General features: G+C 52.2%; 1 protein-coding gene across 1 annotated transcript in view; it reads right to left on the reverse strand.

The window, feature by feature from the left end:
• Positions 1-18,502, reverse strand: part of LOC121543836 (glutamate receptor ionotropic, NMDA 2D-like) — a 92,456-nt gene that overhangs the window by 26,815 nt on the left and 47,139 nt on the right. Inside the window, exons 7-10 of the mRNA XM_041853979.2 lie at positions 14,812-15,017; positions 13,717-13,882; positions 4,745-4,898; positions 3,651-3,776 (exon numbers count right to left, since the gene is read on the reverse strand). Coding sequence (XP_041709913.2) covers positions 3,651-3,776; positions 4,745-4,898; positions 13,717-13,882; positions 14,812-15,017 — 652 coding nt within the window. The remainder of the gene's footprint in view (positions 1-3,650; positions 3,777-4,744; positions 4,899-13,716; positions 13,883-14,811; positions 15,018-18,502) is intronic.

The following is an 18,502-nucleotide window of genomic DNA, read 5'->3' on the forward strand; positions in this document are numbered from 1 at the left end:
CATCAAACAAGCCAAACACACAGAAACAAGATCCCACATCTAAAGGTAGGCAAAATGGCTACCTAAGTATGATCCCCAATCAGAGACAACGATCGACAGCTGCCTCTGATTGGGAACCACACCCTGCCAACATAGACATAGATAACATAGATCTACACCTAGAATTTCACACCCTGACCAAACCAACTAGAGATCTCTATGTCAGGGCGTAACAGTGTGGGAGAGTAGACGACCGGACCCGGACTGGGCACCGGTGGAGCGGACAGCTCTGGCACTGGAGTGGAGACGCTGACCGGAGCTGAACTGGACCCCGGTGGAGCGGACTGCTCTGGCTCTGGACTAGAGCAGCTGACCGGGGCTGGACTAGGCACCGGTGGAGTGGACTGCTCTGGCATGGGACTGGAGCAGCTAACCGGAGCTGGACTAGGCACCGGTGGAGCGGACTGCTCTGGCATTGGACTGGAGCAGCTAACCGGAGCTGGACTAGGCACCGGTGGAGCGGACTGCTCTGGCACTGGAGTGGAGCAGTTGATCGGAGCTGGAATGGGCACCGGTGGAGCGGACTGCTCTGGCACTGGAGTGGAGCAATTGACCGGAGCTGGAATGGACACCGGTGGAGCGGACTACTCTGGCACTGGAGTGGAGCAGCTGACCGGAGCTGGACTAGGCACCGGTGGAGCAGACTGCTCTGACCCTGGACTGGACCGTACCGGGCTGGGGACACACACCACAGGTCTGGTGCGAGGAGCAGGCACGGGCCGTACCGGGCTAGGGACACGCACCACTGGTCTGGTGCGAGGAGCAGGTACGGGGCGCACCGGGCTGGAGACACGCACCACTGGTTTGGTGCGAGGAGCAGGTACGTGCCGTACCGGGCTAGGGACACGCACCACTGGTTTGGTGCGAGAAGCAGGTACGGGGCGCACCGGGCTGGAGACACGCACCACGGGTCTGTGAAGGCGCCCTGGCGGCACAGTGCGCAACGCCGGCGCATAGCCTGGTGCCTGCACGGTCACACGCTCCTCAAAGCGAGTGCGGGGAGTTGGCTCTGCTCTGCAACCTGGCTTCGCCAGCCTCTGCTCTAAGTACTGAGCTCTCTGCTGCTGAAGGGTTAACTCCTCTCTCAGCTCCTCCTGTTGCCTTGCCAACTCCTCTCTCAGTGCATCCACTGACTTCTTCTCCCTGTGAGCCTCCTGTAGCGCCTCCCTCTGAAGGGAGAACTCCTGCTCCCTCTGAGCTAACAGCCCCCGCAATGTGGTGGTCTCCTCTCTCAGACTGCTGAGCTGCAGGTCTTGGAGGGCCTCTACTATAGCGGCCTCCTCCTCCTCTCGAGTCAGCCTTTTCACGGCCTCCTGCTGCTTCGTCGACCACCCCGTGTGCCCCCCCCAAAAATTTTTCTTGGGGTTGCCTCTCGGGCCTCCTTCGTCGTTGTGTACTTCGGATTCGCCGTTTATCCTTTCTCGCTGTCTCCGTCTGCTCCCAAGGAAGGCGATCCATACCTGCCTGGATCTCTTCCCAAGTCCAGGATCCCTTACCGTCCAAAATATCCTCCCATGTCCATGTTGTCTGCTCTTCCTGTTCACGCTGCTTGGTCCGTTGGTGGTGGGATCTTCTGTCACGTTCGTTGTGTAAATGATTGGACCAAGGTGCAGCGTGGTATGCGTACATGTTTAATGTTAATATTAAACACTCTACAAAATAACAAAGCAACTGAACGTGAAGTTCTAAAGGCTATACATCAAACAAGCCAAACACACAGAAACAAGATCCCACAACTAAAGGTAGGCAAAATGGCTACCTAAGTATGATCCCCAATCAGAGACAACGATCAACAGCTGCCTCTGATTGGGAACCACACCCTGCCAACATAGACATAGATAACATAGATCTACACCTAGAATTTCACACCCTGACCAAACCAACTAGAGATCTCTATATCAGGGCGTGACAGTACCCCCCCCCCAAAGGTGCGGACTCCGGCCGCAAAACTGACTCATTAGGGGAGGGTCCGGGTGGGCATTTAGCCTCGGTGGCGGCTCCAGCTCCGGGCGCGACGTCCACCTTACTGTCCTCTCCTTTTCTGGCTCCCCGTTGCACACCTGGTCCGGTCTGGACCCCGGCGCGATGCTTCCCCTCTCCGTCCTCCCACAATGCACCAAGCCCTGTCTGGACCCTGGTGTGGGAGCCCTTGACCCTGGAGAGGGGCCGACGTCTGGTTCCGGCTCGGCAGTCCTCCCATGATGCAACAAGTCCTGTCTGGACCCTGGTGTGGGACCCCTTGACCCTGGAGAGGGACCGACATCTGGTTCCGGCTCTGCAGTCCTCCCGCGATGCACCAAGTCCTGTCTGGACCCTGGTGTGGGAGAGTAGACGACCGGACCCGGACTGCTCTGGCATGGGACTGGAGCAGCTAACCGGAGCTGGACTAGGCACCGGTGGAGCAGACTGCTCTGGCATTGGACTGGAGCAGCTAACCGGAGCTGGACTGGGCACCGGTGGAGCGGACTACTCTGGCACTGGAGGGGAGCAGCTGACCGGAGCTAGACTAGGCACCGGTGGAGCGGACTCCTCTGGCACTGGAGTGGAGCAGTTGACCGGAGCTGGAATGGGCACCGGTGGAGTGGACTGCTCTGGCACTGGAGTGGAGCAGTCCACTCCACCGGTGCCTAGTCCAGCCCCGGTCAGCTGCTCTAGTCCAGAGCCAGAGCAGTCCGCTCCACAGGGGTCCAGTTCAGCTCCGGTCAGTGTCTCCACTCCAGTGCCAGAGCTGTCCGCTCCACCGGCGCCCTGGCGGCACAGTGCGCAACGCCGGGGCATAGCCTGGTGCCTGCACGGTCACACGCTCCTCAAAGCGAGTGAGGGGAGTTGGCTCTGCTCTGCAACCTTGCTTCGCCAGCCTCTGCTCTAAGTATTGAGCTCTCTGCTGCTGAAGGGTTAACTCCTCTCTCAGCTCCTCCTGTTGCCTGGCCAACTCCTCTCTCAGTGCATCCACTGACTCCTTCTCCCTGTGAGCCTCCTGTAGCGCCTCCCTCTGAAGGGAGAACTCCTGCTCCCTCTGAGCTAACAGCCCCCGCAATGTGGTGGTCTCCTCTCTCAGACTGCTGAGCTGCAGGTCTTGGAGGGCCTCTACTATAGCGGCCTCCTCCTCCTCCACAGTCAGCCTTTTCACGGCCTCCTGCTGCTTCGTCGACCACTCCGTGTGCCCGATCGACAGCTGCCTCTGATTGGGAACCACACCCTGCCAACATAGACATAGATAACATAGATCTACACCTAGAATTTCACACCCTGACCAAACCAACTAGAGATCTCTATGTCAGGGCGTGACAGATACACACACTTTCATACCAATCTATTTTTCTGCAGTGATACTTGATTGACTGACCAACCAACAACAACAACAGCACAAACAAGGCATAGAAATGTCTGTTAGTGATGGAAATGTACATCAGACAAATACTGTGTAGGGAGGGTACTCTGGAATGTTCAGTCACTTGATTCTTAAAGCAACATTTCTCAGTGATCTATGAGACACTGAACATATAGAACAACTGTATGGAATTGTGTATCCATTCAGTCACCTAGGAAACAACATGGCTACCAAACATGGACCCAGCATAGGCTCTTTCTAATGGAACTCCGTCACTTACTCTTTCCGCTGGAAAGACTGCGGTTGTAGCCGACCGGACTGAAGAACTCAAATATGAAGACGGTCACAGCCACCACGGTCAGGCACATGACGAACATCATCACCCACACCGCTGGACTGTAGGGCTCTGAGGGACAGGACAGGACAGGACAGGACAGGACAGGACAGGAGAGGAGAGGAGAGGAGAGGAGAGGAGAGGAGAGGAGAGGAGAGGAGAGGAGAGGAGAGGAGAGGAGAGGAGAGGAGAGGAGAGGAGAGGAGAGGAGAGGAGAGGAGAGGAGAGGAGAGACAGAGAGGAGAGACAGAGAGGAGAGGAGAGGAGAGGAGAGGAGAGGAGAGGAGAGGAGAGGAGAGGAGAGGAGAGGAGAGGAGAGGAGAGGAGAGGAGAGGAGAGGAGAGGAGAGGAGAGGAGAGGAGAGGAGAGGAGAGAGTCAGTATAAACACAACTTAGAACACATTGTTGATAGAAGCGACTGAGAATCCATCAGAGGCCAAATAAATCAAAGTTACAGAGCTCCGCGAGCAAACAAACCAGCTAGCTAACACAGCATGACTCACTACTCCAGTGTTTTTGTGTCTTCCAGTCCATTCAGTTCACTGTAATTCAATCTAAAAAAGTATTTCACCTGCTGACAGAGTGGAAGTATAAGCTGAGATGACGTGACAAACTGGGAAAGTAACAACGAAGGCAAGTAAAGATTGAACCACAACACTTTTGAATTGGGAGAGGGTAAGCTGATCCTAGATCAGTGCATACATTTACATTTTACATGTTTTCATTTTTGTCATTCAGCAGACTCTCTTATCCAGAGTGACAGTTAGTGCATTCATCTTAAGATACAGCAGCTAGGTGGGACAACCGCATATCACAGTCATGGTAGGTACAATTTTCCTCAATAAAGTAGCTATCAGCAAAGTTAGAGCTAGAAAGGGAGGGGGAGTGTCAAGTGCAAGTGTTGGTTCAGGAATTGTAAAAAATATAATATTTTGGGAGGGGGGGTCGAGGTAAGGACAGGGATTATTTCATTTCCACCTGGACCGTCAATAGTGTCCAGATGAACTTTAACCTCATCAGTCATCAGTTCCTTCACTCACCCAGGAAGGCAGAGGGTGAGACGGTTCCGTTGCTACGGGAGACCATGACGCTGATGCCTGTCTCCACGAAGGGGACGGAGAAATCCACGACCTCTGACCTCTCCTCGTTGATGGTGAGGGAGCCGATGGCCATGTCCGCTCGCTGTCCCACCACCTGATGGACGGGAGGAGAAACTACAGTCAGGGAGATAGAGGGGTACACTGGCCTTATAACACAGTATTATAGGAGAAACTACAGTCAGAGAGATAGAGGGGTACACTGGCCTTATAACACAGTATTATAGGATAAACTACAGTCAGAGAGATAGAGGAGTACACTGGCCTTATAACACAATATTATAGGAGAAACTACAGTCAGAGAGATAGAAGGGTACACTGGCGTTATAACACAGTATTATAGGAGAAACTACAGTCAGAGAGATAGAGGGGTACACTGGCCTTATAACACTGTATTATAGGAGAAACTACAGTCAGAGAGATAGAGGGGTACACTGGCCTTATAACACAGTATTATAGGAGAAACTACAGTCAGAGAGATAGAGGGGTACACTGGCCTTATAACACAGTATTATAGGAGAAACTACAGTCAGAGAGATAGAGGTGTCACGCGACGTGTATGCGGTCAGCGAAGTCAAACGCAGGACACAGAGCGGCTGGCAACGTACTTTTACTGAACACAGTAAATATAGTGCAAAAACAACAAACCTCCAAACAGGGAGGAAAACACAATAACCCGTACACCAAAGCAACTGCCGGAATGACAAAGAACAATCACACACAATAACCAATGAGAGACAGGGGGTAATATAGGGAATACAATACAACATAATAGGAAACAGGTGTAAACAATAAAGAACAAACAAGACAAACACCGAAACATCGATCGGCAGTAGCTAGTACTCCGGGGACGACGAACGCCGAAGCCTGCCCGAGCAAGGAGGAGGAGCAGCCTCGGCTGAATCCGTGACAGTACCCCCCCCCCCTTGACGCGCAGCTCCAGCCGTGCGCCGACCCCGGCCTCGGGGACGGCCAGGAGGACGCGGAGCAGGGCGAGTCGGATGACTCCGGTGGAAATCCCTCAACAGGGAGGGATCTAGGATGTCCCTCCTAGGGACCCAGCACCGTTCCCCCGGACCGTACCCCTCCCACTCCACGAGATACTGCAGACCCCCCATCCGACGCCTTGAATCCAAGATGGACCGGACTGAGTACGCCGGAGCCCCCTCGATGTCTAGTGGGGGTGGAGGAGCCTCTCGTACCTCATTCTCCTGGAGTGGACCAGCTACCACCGGCCTGAGGAGAGACACATGGAACGAGGGGTTAATGCGGTAATTAATGGGCAGTTGTAACCTATAACATACCTCGTTCAATCTCCTCAGGACTTTAAATGACCCCACAAACCGCCGACCCAGCTTCCGGCAGGGCAGGCGAAGGGGCAGATTTCGGGTCGAGAGCCAGACCCGATCTCCCGGTGCATACACCGGAGCCTCACTGCGGTGGTGATCGGCGCCTGCCTTTTTCCGCCTGATGGCCCGCTGCAGATGGACATGCGCAGCGTTCCATGTTTCTTCCGAGCGCCGAAACCACTCATCCACCGCAGGGGCTTCGATCTGGCTCTGATGCCAGGGTGCCAGGACCGGCTGATAACCCAGCACACACTGAAAAGGCGGAAGATTAGTGGAGGAGTGGCGGAGTGAGTTTTGGGCTATCTCTGCCCAGGGGATATACCCCGACCACTCCTCCTGCCGGTCCTGGCAATAGGACCTCAGAAACCTACCCACATCCTGGTTTACTCTCTCCAGCTGCCCATTACTCTCAGGGTGAAAACCTGAGGTAAGGTTAATCAAGACCCCCAGACGTTCCATAAACGCCCTCCAGATTCTAGAGGTGAACAGACCCCGATCAGACACTATATCCTCAGGCACCCCGTAGTGCCGGAAGACGTGAGTAAACAGGGCGTCGGCAGTTTGTAGGGCTGTAGGGAGACCTGGCATAGGAATGAAACAGCTGGCCTTAGAAAACCGATCCACAACGACCAAGATCGTAGTGTTCCCCTGGGAGGGGGGAAGGTCCGTGACAAAATCCACCGATAGGTGAGACCACGGCCGTTGTGGAACGGGTAGGGGTTGTAACTTCCCTCTGGGCAGGTGTCTAAGCGCCTTACACTGGGCGCACACCGAGCAGGAGGAAACGTAAACCCTCACGTCCCTAGCTAAAGTGGGCCACCAGTACTTCCTACTAAGGCAGTGCACTGTCCGACCAATACCAGGATGACCAGAGGAGGGTGACGTGTGAGCCCAATATATCAGTCGATCACGAACCTCGAGCGGCACGTACTTCCGTCCCTCTGGACACTGTGGGGGAGTAGGGTCGGCACGTGCACGCCCGCTCGATGTCCGCATCGACCTCCCACACCACCGGTGCCACCAGACAAGACTCCGGAAGTATGGGAGTGGGCTCAATGGACCTCTCCTCTGTGTCATATCGTCGGGACAGGGCGTCTGCCTTAGCGTTCTGTGACCCTGGTCTATAGGTGAGCTTACATACAAATCGGGTAAGAAACATGGCCCACCTAGCCTGGCGAGGGTTCAGTCTCCTCGCTGCCCGGATGTACTCCAGGTTACGATGGTCAGTCAGAATGAGAAAATGGTGTTTAGCCCCCTCAAGCCAATGCCTCCACACCTTCAGGGCTTGAACCACCGCTAGCAGCTCCCTGTCCCCCACGTCATTTGCGCTCCGCCGGACTGAGCTTCTTAGAATAGAAAGCACAGGGGCGGAGTTTTGGTGGCGTACCCAAGCGCTGAGACAGTATAGCACCGATCCCCGCCTCGGACGCATCCACCTCAACTTGGAACGCCAAAGAGGGATCCGGATGTGCCAGCACCGGAGCCGAGGTGATCAGGTCCTTCAGTCTAAACGCCCTGTCCGCCTCAGCCGACCACTGCAGACGCACCGGGCCCCCCTTTAGCAGGGAGGTGATGGGAACTGCTACCTGTCCAAAGCCCCGGATAAACCTCCGGTAGTAATTGGCAAAACCCAAGAACCGCTGCACCTCCTTCACCGTGGTGGGAGTCGGCCAATTACGCACGGCTGAAACGCGGTCAATCTCCATCTCCACCCCTGACGCGGACAACCGATGTCCCAGGAAGGAGATGGACTCCTGGAAAAACAGACATTTCTCCGCCTTCGCATACAGGTCATGCTCCAACAGTCTACCAAGCACCCGACGCACCAGGGACACATGCTCGGCTCGTGTAGCGGAGTATATTAGAATGTCATCAATATACACCACTACACCCTGTCCATGCAAATCCCGGAAAATCTCGTCCACAAACGATTGGAAGACTGAAGGAGCATTCATTAAACCGTATGGCATGACGAGGTACTCATAGTGACCCGAGGTGGTACTGAATGCTGTCTTCCACTCATCTCCCTCCCTAATGCGCACCAGGTTGTACGCGCTCCTGAGATCAAATTTTGTGAAGAATCGCGCCCCGTGTAATGACTCCGTCATACTAGCAATCAGAGGGAGAGGATAGCTGTATTTGATTGTAATCTGAGTGAGACCACGGTAATCAATACACGGGCATAAACCCCCATCCTTCTTCTTCACAAAAAAGAAACTCGAGGACGCAGGGGAAGTGGACGATCGTATGTATCCCTGTCTTAGAGATTCGGTGACATATGTCTCCATAGCTGCCGTCTCCTCCTGAGACAGAGGATACACATGACTACGAGGAAGCGCAGCGCCTACCTGGAGGTCTATCGCACAATCCCCCTGTCGATGAGCTGGTAATTGAGTCGCCTTCTTTTTACAGAAGGCGAGTGCCAAATCGGCATACTCAGGAGGAATGTGCATGGTGGGAACTTGGTTCGGGCTTTCCACCGTCGTTGCCCCTACGGAAACACCTACACACCGCCCGACCATCCCTTGAGAGCCCTCTGTTGCCATGAAATGTTGGGGTCATGAGATGTTAACCAGGGAAGCCCCAACACCACGGGAAACGCAGGAGAATCAATCAAATATAACCGTATAATCTCCTCATGGCCCTCCTGCGTCTTCATCTTAAGTGGCGCTGTGACCTCCCTAATCAATCCCGACCCCAAAGGGCAGCTATCTAGGGCATGGATGGGGAAGGGCACATCAACTGGTACAATAGGAATCCCTAACTTATACGTGAACCGGCGATCGATAAAATTCCCAGCTGCGCCTGAATCTACTAGCACCTTATGCTGGGAGTGAGGAGAAACCTCGGGAAACACAACTTTAATACACATATGCGCAACAGAGAGCTCTGGGTGAGTTGGGTGCTTACTCACCTGGAATGACTCATCAGTGCGCTGCCTACTGCCTCGATTCCTAGGAGACCCTCCCCAGCACCGAAACCGCAGTGTGTCCTCTGCGGCCACAGTTGGTGCAGGGGACGGCCTCTCTTCTGGTCTCTCTCCTGGTCTCCCTAGCACCAGCACCCCCGAGCTCCATAGGGCTCGGCTCGGAAGTGCTGGGGGATGGAATGGACGGCCCCGACTCCGGACGTCCGCGGGTAGCCAACAGGGTATCTAGGCGAATCGACATGTCCACCAGCTGATCGAAGCTTAGGTTGGTGTCCCTGCAGGCTAATTCCCGACGCACGTCCTCCCTCAGGCTACACCTGTAGTGGTCGATGAGGGCCCTCTCATTCCATCCCGCGTTGGCAGCCAGAGTCCGGAAGTCCAGTGCGAACTCCTGCGCGCTCCTCTTCCCCTGTCTGAGGTGGAACAGACGCTCACCCGCCGCCTTCCCCTCGGGGGGATGATCGAACACCGCCCTGAAGCGGCGGGTGAACTCCGCATAGTTGACTGTAGCGGCGTCTATTCCCCCCCACTCGGCGTTGGCCCACTCCAGCGCCTTGCCGGACAGACAGGAGATGAGGGCGGACACGCTCTCGTATCCCGAGGGCACCGGGTGGATGGTTGCCAGGTAGAGTTCCACTTGGAGCCAATGAGAGACAGGGGGTAATGAGAGACAGGGGGTAATATAGGGAATACAATACAACATAATAGGAAACAGGTGTAAACAATAAAGACCAAACAAGACAAACACCGAAACATCGATCGGCAGTAGCTAGTACTCCGGGGACGACGAACGCCGAAGCCTGCCCGAGCAAGGAGGAGGAGCAGCCTCGGCTGAATCCGTGACAAGAGGAGTACACTGGCCTTATAACACAGTATTATAGGAGAAACTACAGTCAGAGAGATAGAGGAGTACACTGGCGTTATAACACAGTATTATAGGAGAAACTACAGTCAGAGAGATAGAGGGGTACACTGGCCTTATAACACAGTATTATAGGAGAAACTACAGTCAGAGAGATAGAGGGGTACACTGGCCTTATAACACAGTATTATAGGAGAAACTACAGTCAGAGAGATAGAGGAGTACACTGGCCTTATAACACAGTATTATAGGAGAAACTACAGTCAGAGAGATAGAGGGGTACACTGGCCTTATAACACAGTATTATAGGAGAAACTACAGTCAGAGAGATAGAGGGGTACACTGGCCTTATAACACAGTATTATAGGAGAAACTACAGTCAGAGAGATAGAGGAGTACACTGGCCTTATAACACAGTATTATAGGAGAAACTACAGTCAGAGAGATAGAGGGGTACACTGGCCTTATAACACAGTATTATAGGATAAACTACAGTCAGAGAGATAGAGGGGTACACTGGCCTTTAACACATAATTATAGGAGAAACTACAGTCAGAGAGATAGAGGAGTACACTGGCCTTATAACACAGTATTATAGGAGAAACTACAGTCAGAGAGATAGAGGGGTACACTGGCCTTATAACACAGTATTATAGGAGAAACTACAGTCAGAGAGATAGAGGAGTACACTGGCCTTATAACACATTATTATAGGAGAAACTACAGTCAGAGAGATAGAGGGGTACACTGGCCTTATAACACAGTATTATAGGATAAACTACAGTCAGAGAGATAGAGGAGTACACTGGCCTTATAACACAATATTATAGGAGAAACTACAGTCAGAGAGATAGAGGGGTACACTGGCCTTATAACACAGTATTATAGGATAAACTACAGTCAGAGAGATAGAGGAGTACACTGGCGTTATAACACAGTATTATAGGAGAAACTACAGTCAGAGAGATAGAGGGGTACACTGACCTTATAACACAGTATTATAGGAGAAACTACAGTCAGAGAGATAGAGGGGTACACTGGCCTTATAACACAGTATTATAGGAGAAACTACAGTCAGAGAGATAGAGGAGTACACTGGCCTTATAACACAGTATTATAGGAGAAACTACAGTCAGAGAGATAGAGGGGTACACTGGCCTTATAACACAGTATTATAGGAGAAACTACAGTCAGAGAGATAGAGGGGTACACTGGCCTTATAACACACTATTATAACACAGGTCTAAAAACAACCCCTATCCTCCTTCGCCTCGTCCCTACACCTATAACAGGGTTCCCGAACTGGCGGCCCGCGGCCCGAATTTGGCCCAAGGGTGGTTTTATTTGGCCCCCCAAGTTTTCTGAGCAAAGAAAATATAATTTCAACCAAAAAAATATTGGTGGGGAATTTTCATTGTAGGACATAAAAGACTGTAAAAACACCAGGCAATCAGCTCCAATTGATTTCAATTTAAGAAATCTGTTCCCAAGTATTCCCACGCTTAATAGAGAGACATGATCATATACATTTGTAAGCAAGGTGTGAAATGATTATGTTTTAGTCAAAAATTATATCTGTTTGGGCTTCTTGCGGTCAATTTGCAGTCTACAAATTATTTGTAATTGTATTCCGGCCCCCCGACCATCCGCTCAAGAACAAATCGTCCCGTGGCTGAATCTAGTTGATGATCCCTTCCCTATAACCTGTCTGACCCTAGATATGGGTTAGCACCTTATGTAGTCTGCTGAATGGGCTACAACACAGTGTGAACACCATCCACGTGTCTCCTCCTATACATCTCTTCATCACACAAAGTGAGTTAGCCCCCATCTAAATTGAAAACTGCTGTGTCGGCTGATTGAATAAGTGAAATGTTAATCTGCATTAGACATGGCACATCCTCATTTCAGAGTAAATCAGCAGAAAAAGGGGAGTGAGCAGCAACGCAACACACACTCCCCTCTGTCAAGTCTCTGGATTAGCGGCAGGCTTTGGAACATCTGATCAAAAGACCAGAATTAGCCTGAGAAAATAAAACGCACTTATCCGTTTGCATGTGAATGTAGGTGGATAGCACCATTGGCCCTGGTTCAAGCCATAAAGATGACAGATAAAGAGGAAGTAGAGCAGGGAGTGAGATTGTTTCTGCTCCCATGACAACCAGGCTGTACCAGCGTTCCCCGTGGGACCTGAGGAGGCGCAGCGGGACACTTCCCCCAAACCCCCCACCCCCCACCCCCCACCCCATCCCGCTCGCTCACAGTGTTTGTGTGTGTCTGTGAGTGTGTGTGTGTGTGTCGGTGTATGTGTGTGTGTGTGTGTGTGATTTTGTTCACGTATGTGTGTGTGTGCAGGACACTTTCCCGAAACAACAGCCCCCTGTTTATCTCTCAGAAAAAGACCTGTAATACCCAGGGGGTGTCTGTGACTGTGTCAGTGTGTGTCAGTGTGTGTCAGTGTGTGACCGTGTGTGTCAGTGTGTGTCAGTGTGTGTCAGTGTGTGTCCGTGTGTGTCAGTGTGTGTCAGTGTGTGTCAGTGTGTGTCAGTGTGTGACCGTGTGTGACCGTGTGTGTCAGTGTGTGTCAGTGTGTGTCAGTGTGTGTCAGTGTGTGTCAGTGTGTGACCGTGTGTGTCAGTGTGTGTTCATGTGTGTGTTCATGTGTGTGTTCATGTGTGCACATGCTTGTCAATGTTGCATACGTGCTTCTGTGTGAGAGAGAGTAAGTGCCTTTGGATAAGAGCATCTGCTAAATGACTAAAATGGAAATGTATGTAAGTGTGCGTAAGTGCGTGCCTGTGTGTATGTATGTGTGTGTGTGTCTGTGTGTATGTGTGTGTGTGTGTATGTGTGTGTGTGTGTGTGTGTGTGTGTATGTGTATGTGTATGTGTATGGGTGTGTGTGTGTGTGTGTGTGTGTATGTGTGTGTGTGTGTGTGTGTGTGTGTGTGTGTGTGTGTGTGTGTGTGTGTGTGTGTGTGTGTGTGTGTGTGTGTGTGTGTGTGTGTGTGTGTGTGTGTGTGTGTGTGTGTGTGTGTGTGTGTGTGTGTGTGTGTGTGTGTGTAATAAACGATGTCTGTCTGTGAGTGCTGGCTGTGGTTAAGGTCCCATAACTCTGTCTGTGATTGATGTGACACCCAGCGTTTAACTGGTTTCCCCGGAGGCAGCAGCACAGGCCAGGGAACGCTTGAACATACACAGCCAACACACAGCCAACGAAACACACACACACACACAGAGCAACAGACACACATACACATGCACACACACACACACACACACACACACACACACACACACACACACACACTAAGCTACAGCAACCTACACAAACACACTGAGGAACAACACAAACACATGCTCAGAGCTACACACACGTACATTCTCATGCAGAGCTATAGTCGCACAACAGCGAAACACTAAGAAACAGCAAGCCTGACCTTCCAACCAGGAAGAAAAACCACCTTACGAGGTCCTTAACTGCCATACATCATGACCTCTGAACTGGAGGGCCCCCGTCATGTGACCTCACTCTAATCCATCAATCATCAGTCATCCAATCAATCAAATGTTATTCGTACAGCAGGCCTTTTAAAGGGAGACTCCCCCTAATGTAATGGCAGCAGGCAGTGTGCCAAGTCTCAGTGCTCCTCTCCTCTCTGGCAACAGCTGCTGTGGAAAGTAGCGTTGACCTTTTTCCAACAACCATTATGGTCAAGAAGAACAACGTACTGTAGCCTACCAATGTCTAATCAATCAGTCACGTTTTACAGACCTCTCCAATCATGCCGTTCCACACCCCGTCAATCTTCTTCCCGTGCTTCCCATTGGTCACCAGGTAGAGGTCGTAGGTGAAACCCACGATCTTGGCCAATCGCTTGAGGATGTCGATGCAGAAACCCTTACAGCACTGTTTCTTTGGGGGATCCTGGACAGGAATACTGGAGGAGGAAGGAAGAGGGAGACGAGGTGGAGGAGAGGATAGAGAGAGAGAGAGAGAGAGCGAGAGAGAGAGAGAGAGAGAGAGAGAGAGAGAGAGAGAGAGAGAGTGAGCAAGAGAGAGAGAGAACGTGAGAGAGAGCATGAGAGAGAGAAAGAAATAGAGATAGATAGCGAGAGAGAGAGAGAGAGAGAGAGAGAGAGAGAGAGAGAGTGCGTGAGAGATGGAGAGAGAGAGAGGGAGAGAGAATATATAACATTTAAAATATGTTGTTTGATTTAAGACAAAGAATGTCTCTCTTCTTCTTTTTCTTACACTGGCTAAGACCCTCCCCCTCAGTCAGGGCAACACTCCATACAGGAAATCACAGTTATGGATTATGCCTTTAAGTGAGAGTCAAATAGTGCTGCCACATGATAATTGTTCTCATCCCTCCTAGAGGTGGTGAACCGTGAGGCGTGGACCTCTATTGCAGCTATATTGTGTTCGTGTCCAATTTAACCCCCATACAGTATATCTTCAATTTAATCACATATAACCCCATATACCATCTGGGCTCACACTCAACACTACATTGTCGATTAGGATGAGAGGTTATGTGGAGAGTGGAGGGTTAATACGTTATTTGTTTGAGTTCAATACACCATGGAAGTGAATATGTAATATGTTGACACCACGTGATCATTACACTGGAGACACTTGATATTACGAAGGTCGATCTCTGAAAAACGACAGTTCCATTTTGCTGATGTGTTTGTCTCCAGGGGCGTCTGGTTGCTACTGTATGTGTGTCACTAGGGAATTACCCGTATTTTACTGTGTCCTCCAAGACCCTGGACAGTCCCCTGATGAAGTGTAAGGAATTAATTTTATTGTGTATTGGACAGGAACATAATTGTCTAATTTGACCCTTCACCCCTGCCCTCTGACCTGGCGTTGAGGGGTCGTCGGCAGGGTACAGAGTCTCTGATGCAGGTATTGGAGGCGGCGTCAGCCAGCTCCACGATGACAAACGGACGTTCCTCCAGAGTGACCACGCGCAGGTGCTGGGCGCCATCGGGGGGTTGGAGGAACGGACCATAACGCGACCACGCTGGGTAAACCAAATCCAACTTACCGTTCTCCCACATCCCTACCTGGGGAAAGAGAAGGGAGCGGGTTAGAGAGGACACACACACACACCTTTCTCTTATCAACCAACCCCGGGAAGGAGAAGGGAGTAGGTTACACACACACACACCCTCACACACACACACACACACACAGTGTGCCATCCAGTGTATTGTATTGTACTGTATGTGAACCAGTGAGTAGAGAAAGAACAGGTCTGACAGCATTTCGACCACACTTAGACCACAGGTCCTCCACCAGCGTTCAATCACATCCCCTTCAGAAGAAACAGTCAACAGACAGTACCTCCAGACAGGAAGAGAACATTCAGACCCAGGATTCTCTCAACCACACACACACACACACACACACACTTAAACACACACACACACACACAGCAGCCAAACCAGGGGTATTGAGATAGCAGTAATCCACACATTGCCAAAAATAGTTATTCCAATTGAAGCAACGAGAGACACATAAAGAAGATCTCACACTAGAACTGAACAACTGTGTTCCCTACAAACTGAGGACTTTCCATAGGTCTAAAGCCTTGGTCTTGTCACTATTGAGTGCAGTGATCTGGAAAAGGAGTACTGTAGTGTGTGACTGAATACAGTGTACCATATAAGGTAAGCTGATGTTCTGACTGAATAACTTTAACTACATAAACCAGCCACTAGATCAGCTGCACAACACATATACACTACCATTCAAAAGTTTGGGGTCACTTAGAAATGTCCTTGTTTTCGAAAGAAAAGCAATTTTTTTGTCCATTAAAATAACATCAAATTGATCAGAAATACAGTGTAGACATTGTTAATGTTGTAAATGGCTACTGTAGCTGGAAACGGGTGATTTTGTATGGAATATCTACATAGGCGTACAGAGCCCCATTATCAGCAACCATCAATCCTGTGTTCCAATGGCACGTTGTGTTTGCTAATCCAAGTTTATCATTTTAAAAGGCTAATTGTCACGATCGTTATGAGAAGCGGACCAAGGCGCAGCGGGATAGGCGTACATACTTTATTGAAGTGTACACAACACAAACAAAAACAACAAAACGATACGCGAAGTCCTAGGTCATAACACAAACCAAACGGAACAAGATCCCACAAAACTAAAATGCCAAAAGGCTGCCTAAGTATGGTCCCCAATCAGAGACAACGAGCTACAGCTGTCTCTGATTGGGAACCACCCTGGCCAACATAGAAATAAACGATCTAGAACAAAACCCATAGAAAACTAAACATAACAAGTCCACACCCTGGCTCAACATTTAAGAGTCCCCAGAGCCAGGGCGTGACAGTACCCCCCCCCCCAAAGGCGCGGACTGTGACCGCGCCAACCAAACACAACAGGGGAGGGGCCAGGTGGGCATTCCGCCTCGGAGGCGGATCCGGCTCCGGGCGTGACCACCACTCTCCCTCTACCCCCCCGTAGCATCCCTGGTCTGGTCTGGCCCCGCTGGCCGGAGCTGGACTGGACACCAGTGTAGCGGATTGCTCTGGCTCCGGAGTGGAGCAGCTGACCGGTGCCGGACCAGGCACCGGTGGAACAGGCACGGACCGTGCCGGACTGACGACGCGCACCACTGGCTTGGTGCGCGGGAGCAGGAACGGGCCGGACCGGGCTGGCGACGCCGCACCACTGGCTTGGGTGCGGGGAGCAGGAACGGGCCGGACCGGGCTGACGACGCGCACCACTGGCTTGGTGCGGGGAGCAGGAACGGGCCGGACCGGCTGGCGACGCGCACCACTGGCTTGGTGCGGGAGCAGGAACGGCCGGACCGGGCTGACGACGCGCACCACTGGCTTGGTGCGGGGAGCAGGAACGGGCCGGACCGGGCTGGCGACGCGCACCACTGGCTTGGTGCGGGGAGCAGGAACGGGCCGGACCCGGCTGACGACGCGCACCACTGGCTTGGTGCGGGGAGCAGGAACAGGCCAGACCGGGCTGGCGACGCGCACCACAGGCTTGGTGCGAGGGACAGGAACAGGCCGGACCGGGCTGGCGACGCGCACCACTGGCTTGGTGCGGGGAGCAGGAACAGGACGGGCTGGACTGGGAACACGCACCATAGGCTTGGTGCGGGGAGCAGGAACAGGCCGGACCGGGCTGACGACGCGCACCACAGGCTTGGTGCGAGGGACAGGAACAGGCCGGACCGGGCTGGCAACGCGCACCACAGGCTTGGTGCGAGGGACAGGAACAGGCCGGGCTGGACTGTGGAGACGGACTGGAGGTCTGGAGCGGAGAGCTGACACAACCCGTCCTGGCTGAATGCCTATTTCCACACACTCTGTGTGAGGCATCAGCACAGGACGTACAGGGCTGTGCACTCGTACTGGCACTACAGCACGTGGCACTGGCGCAGGATATCCGGGACCAAGGAGGGGTACTGGAGGCCACGAGCATTGAGCCGGCACACTCCGTCCTGGCTGCATGCCCACCTTAGCACGACACGTGCGTGGTGCTAGCACAGGACGTACAGGACTGTGCCGGAACACTCGCAGCACAGTACGTGGCTCCGCATACCACGGAACCTGCCCAGTCTCACGCTGCCTAGCCTGTGTACAGGGAGTTGGCTCTGCTCTACCTCTAGGCTCCGCCAACCACCCTTCCAGCCCCCCAAACCTGGTGGCCTCCTCTCCTAGATTGCCGATGCGGCCTGTAGCTGCCTCCAGCAGCCCCGTCGTCCACGGCGTGTGCCCCCCAGAAAAATTACTTGGGGTTGCCTCTCGCGTGTCCGTCGTCGGCACGGTTGGCGCCGTTTCTCCTCTCCTGCCTGGGCCTTTACTTCTGCCCATGGCCCTCTGCCCGCGAATATGTCCTCCCAAGACCACCATTCGCCCACCTGGGACATCTCCAACCTCTCCTGTTTGGCACGCTGCTTGGTCCTCTCTTGGTGGGATCTTCTGTCACGATCGTTATGAGAAGCGGACCAAGGCGCAGCGTGATAGGCGTACATACTTTATTGAAGTGTACACAACACGAACAAAAACAACAAAACGATACGCAAAGTCCTAGGTCATAACACAAACCAAACGGAAAAAGATCCCACAAAACTAAAATGCCAAAAGGCTGCCTAAGTATGGTCCCCAATCAGAGACAACGAGCTACAGCTGTCTCTGATTGGGAACCACCCTGGCCAACATAGAAATAAACGATCTAGAACAAAACCCATAGAAAACTAAACATAACAAGTCCACACCCTGGCTCAACATTTAAGAGTCCCCAGAGCCAGGGCGTGACACTAATTGATCATTAGAAAACCCTTTTGCAATTATGTTAGCACAGCTGAAAACTGTGGTGCTGATTAAAGAAGCAATAAAACGGGCCTAATGATCAATTAGCCTTTTAAAATGATCAACTTGGATTAGCAAACACAACGTGCCATTGGAACACAGGACTGATGGTTGCTGATAATGGGCCTCTGTACGCCTATGTAGATATTCCATAAAAAATCAGCCGTTTCCAGCTACAATAGCCATTTACAACATGAACA

This window comes from Coregonus clupeaformis, chromosome 17, assembly GCF_020615455.1.
Source record: "Coregonus clupeaformis isolate EN_2021a chromosome 17, ASM2061545v1, whole genome shotgun sequence".
NCBI classification, from domain to species: Eukaryota; Metazoa; Chordata; class Actinopteri; order Salmoniformes; family Salmonidae; genus Coregonus; species Coregonus clupeaformis.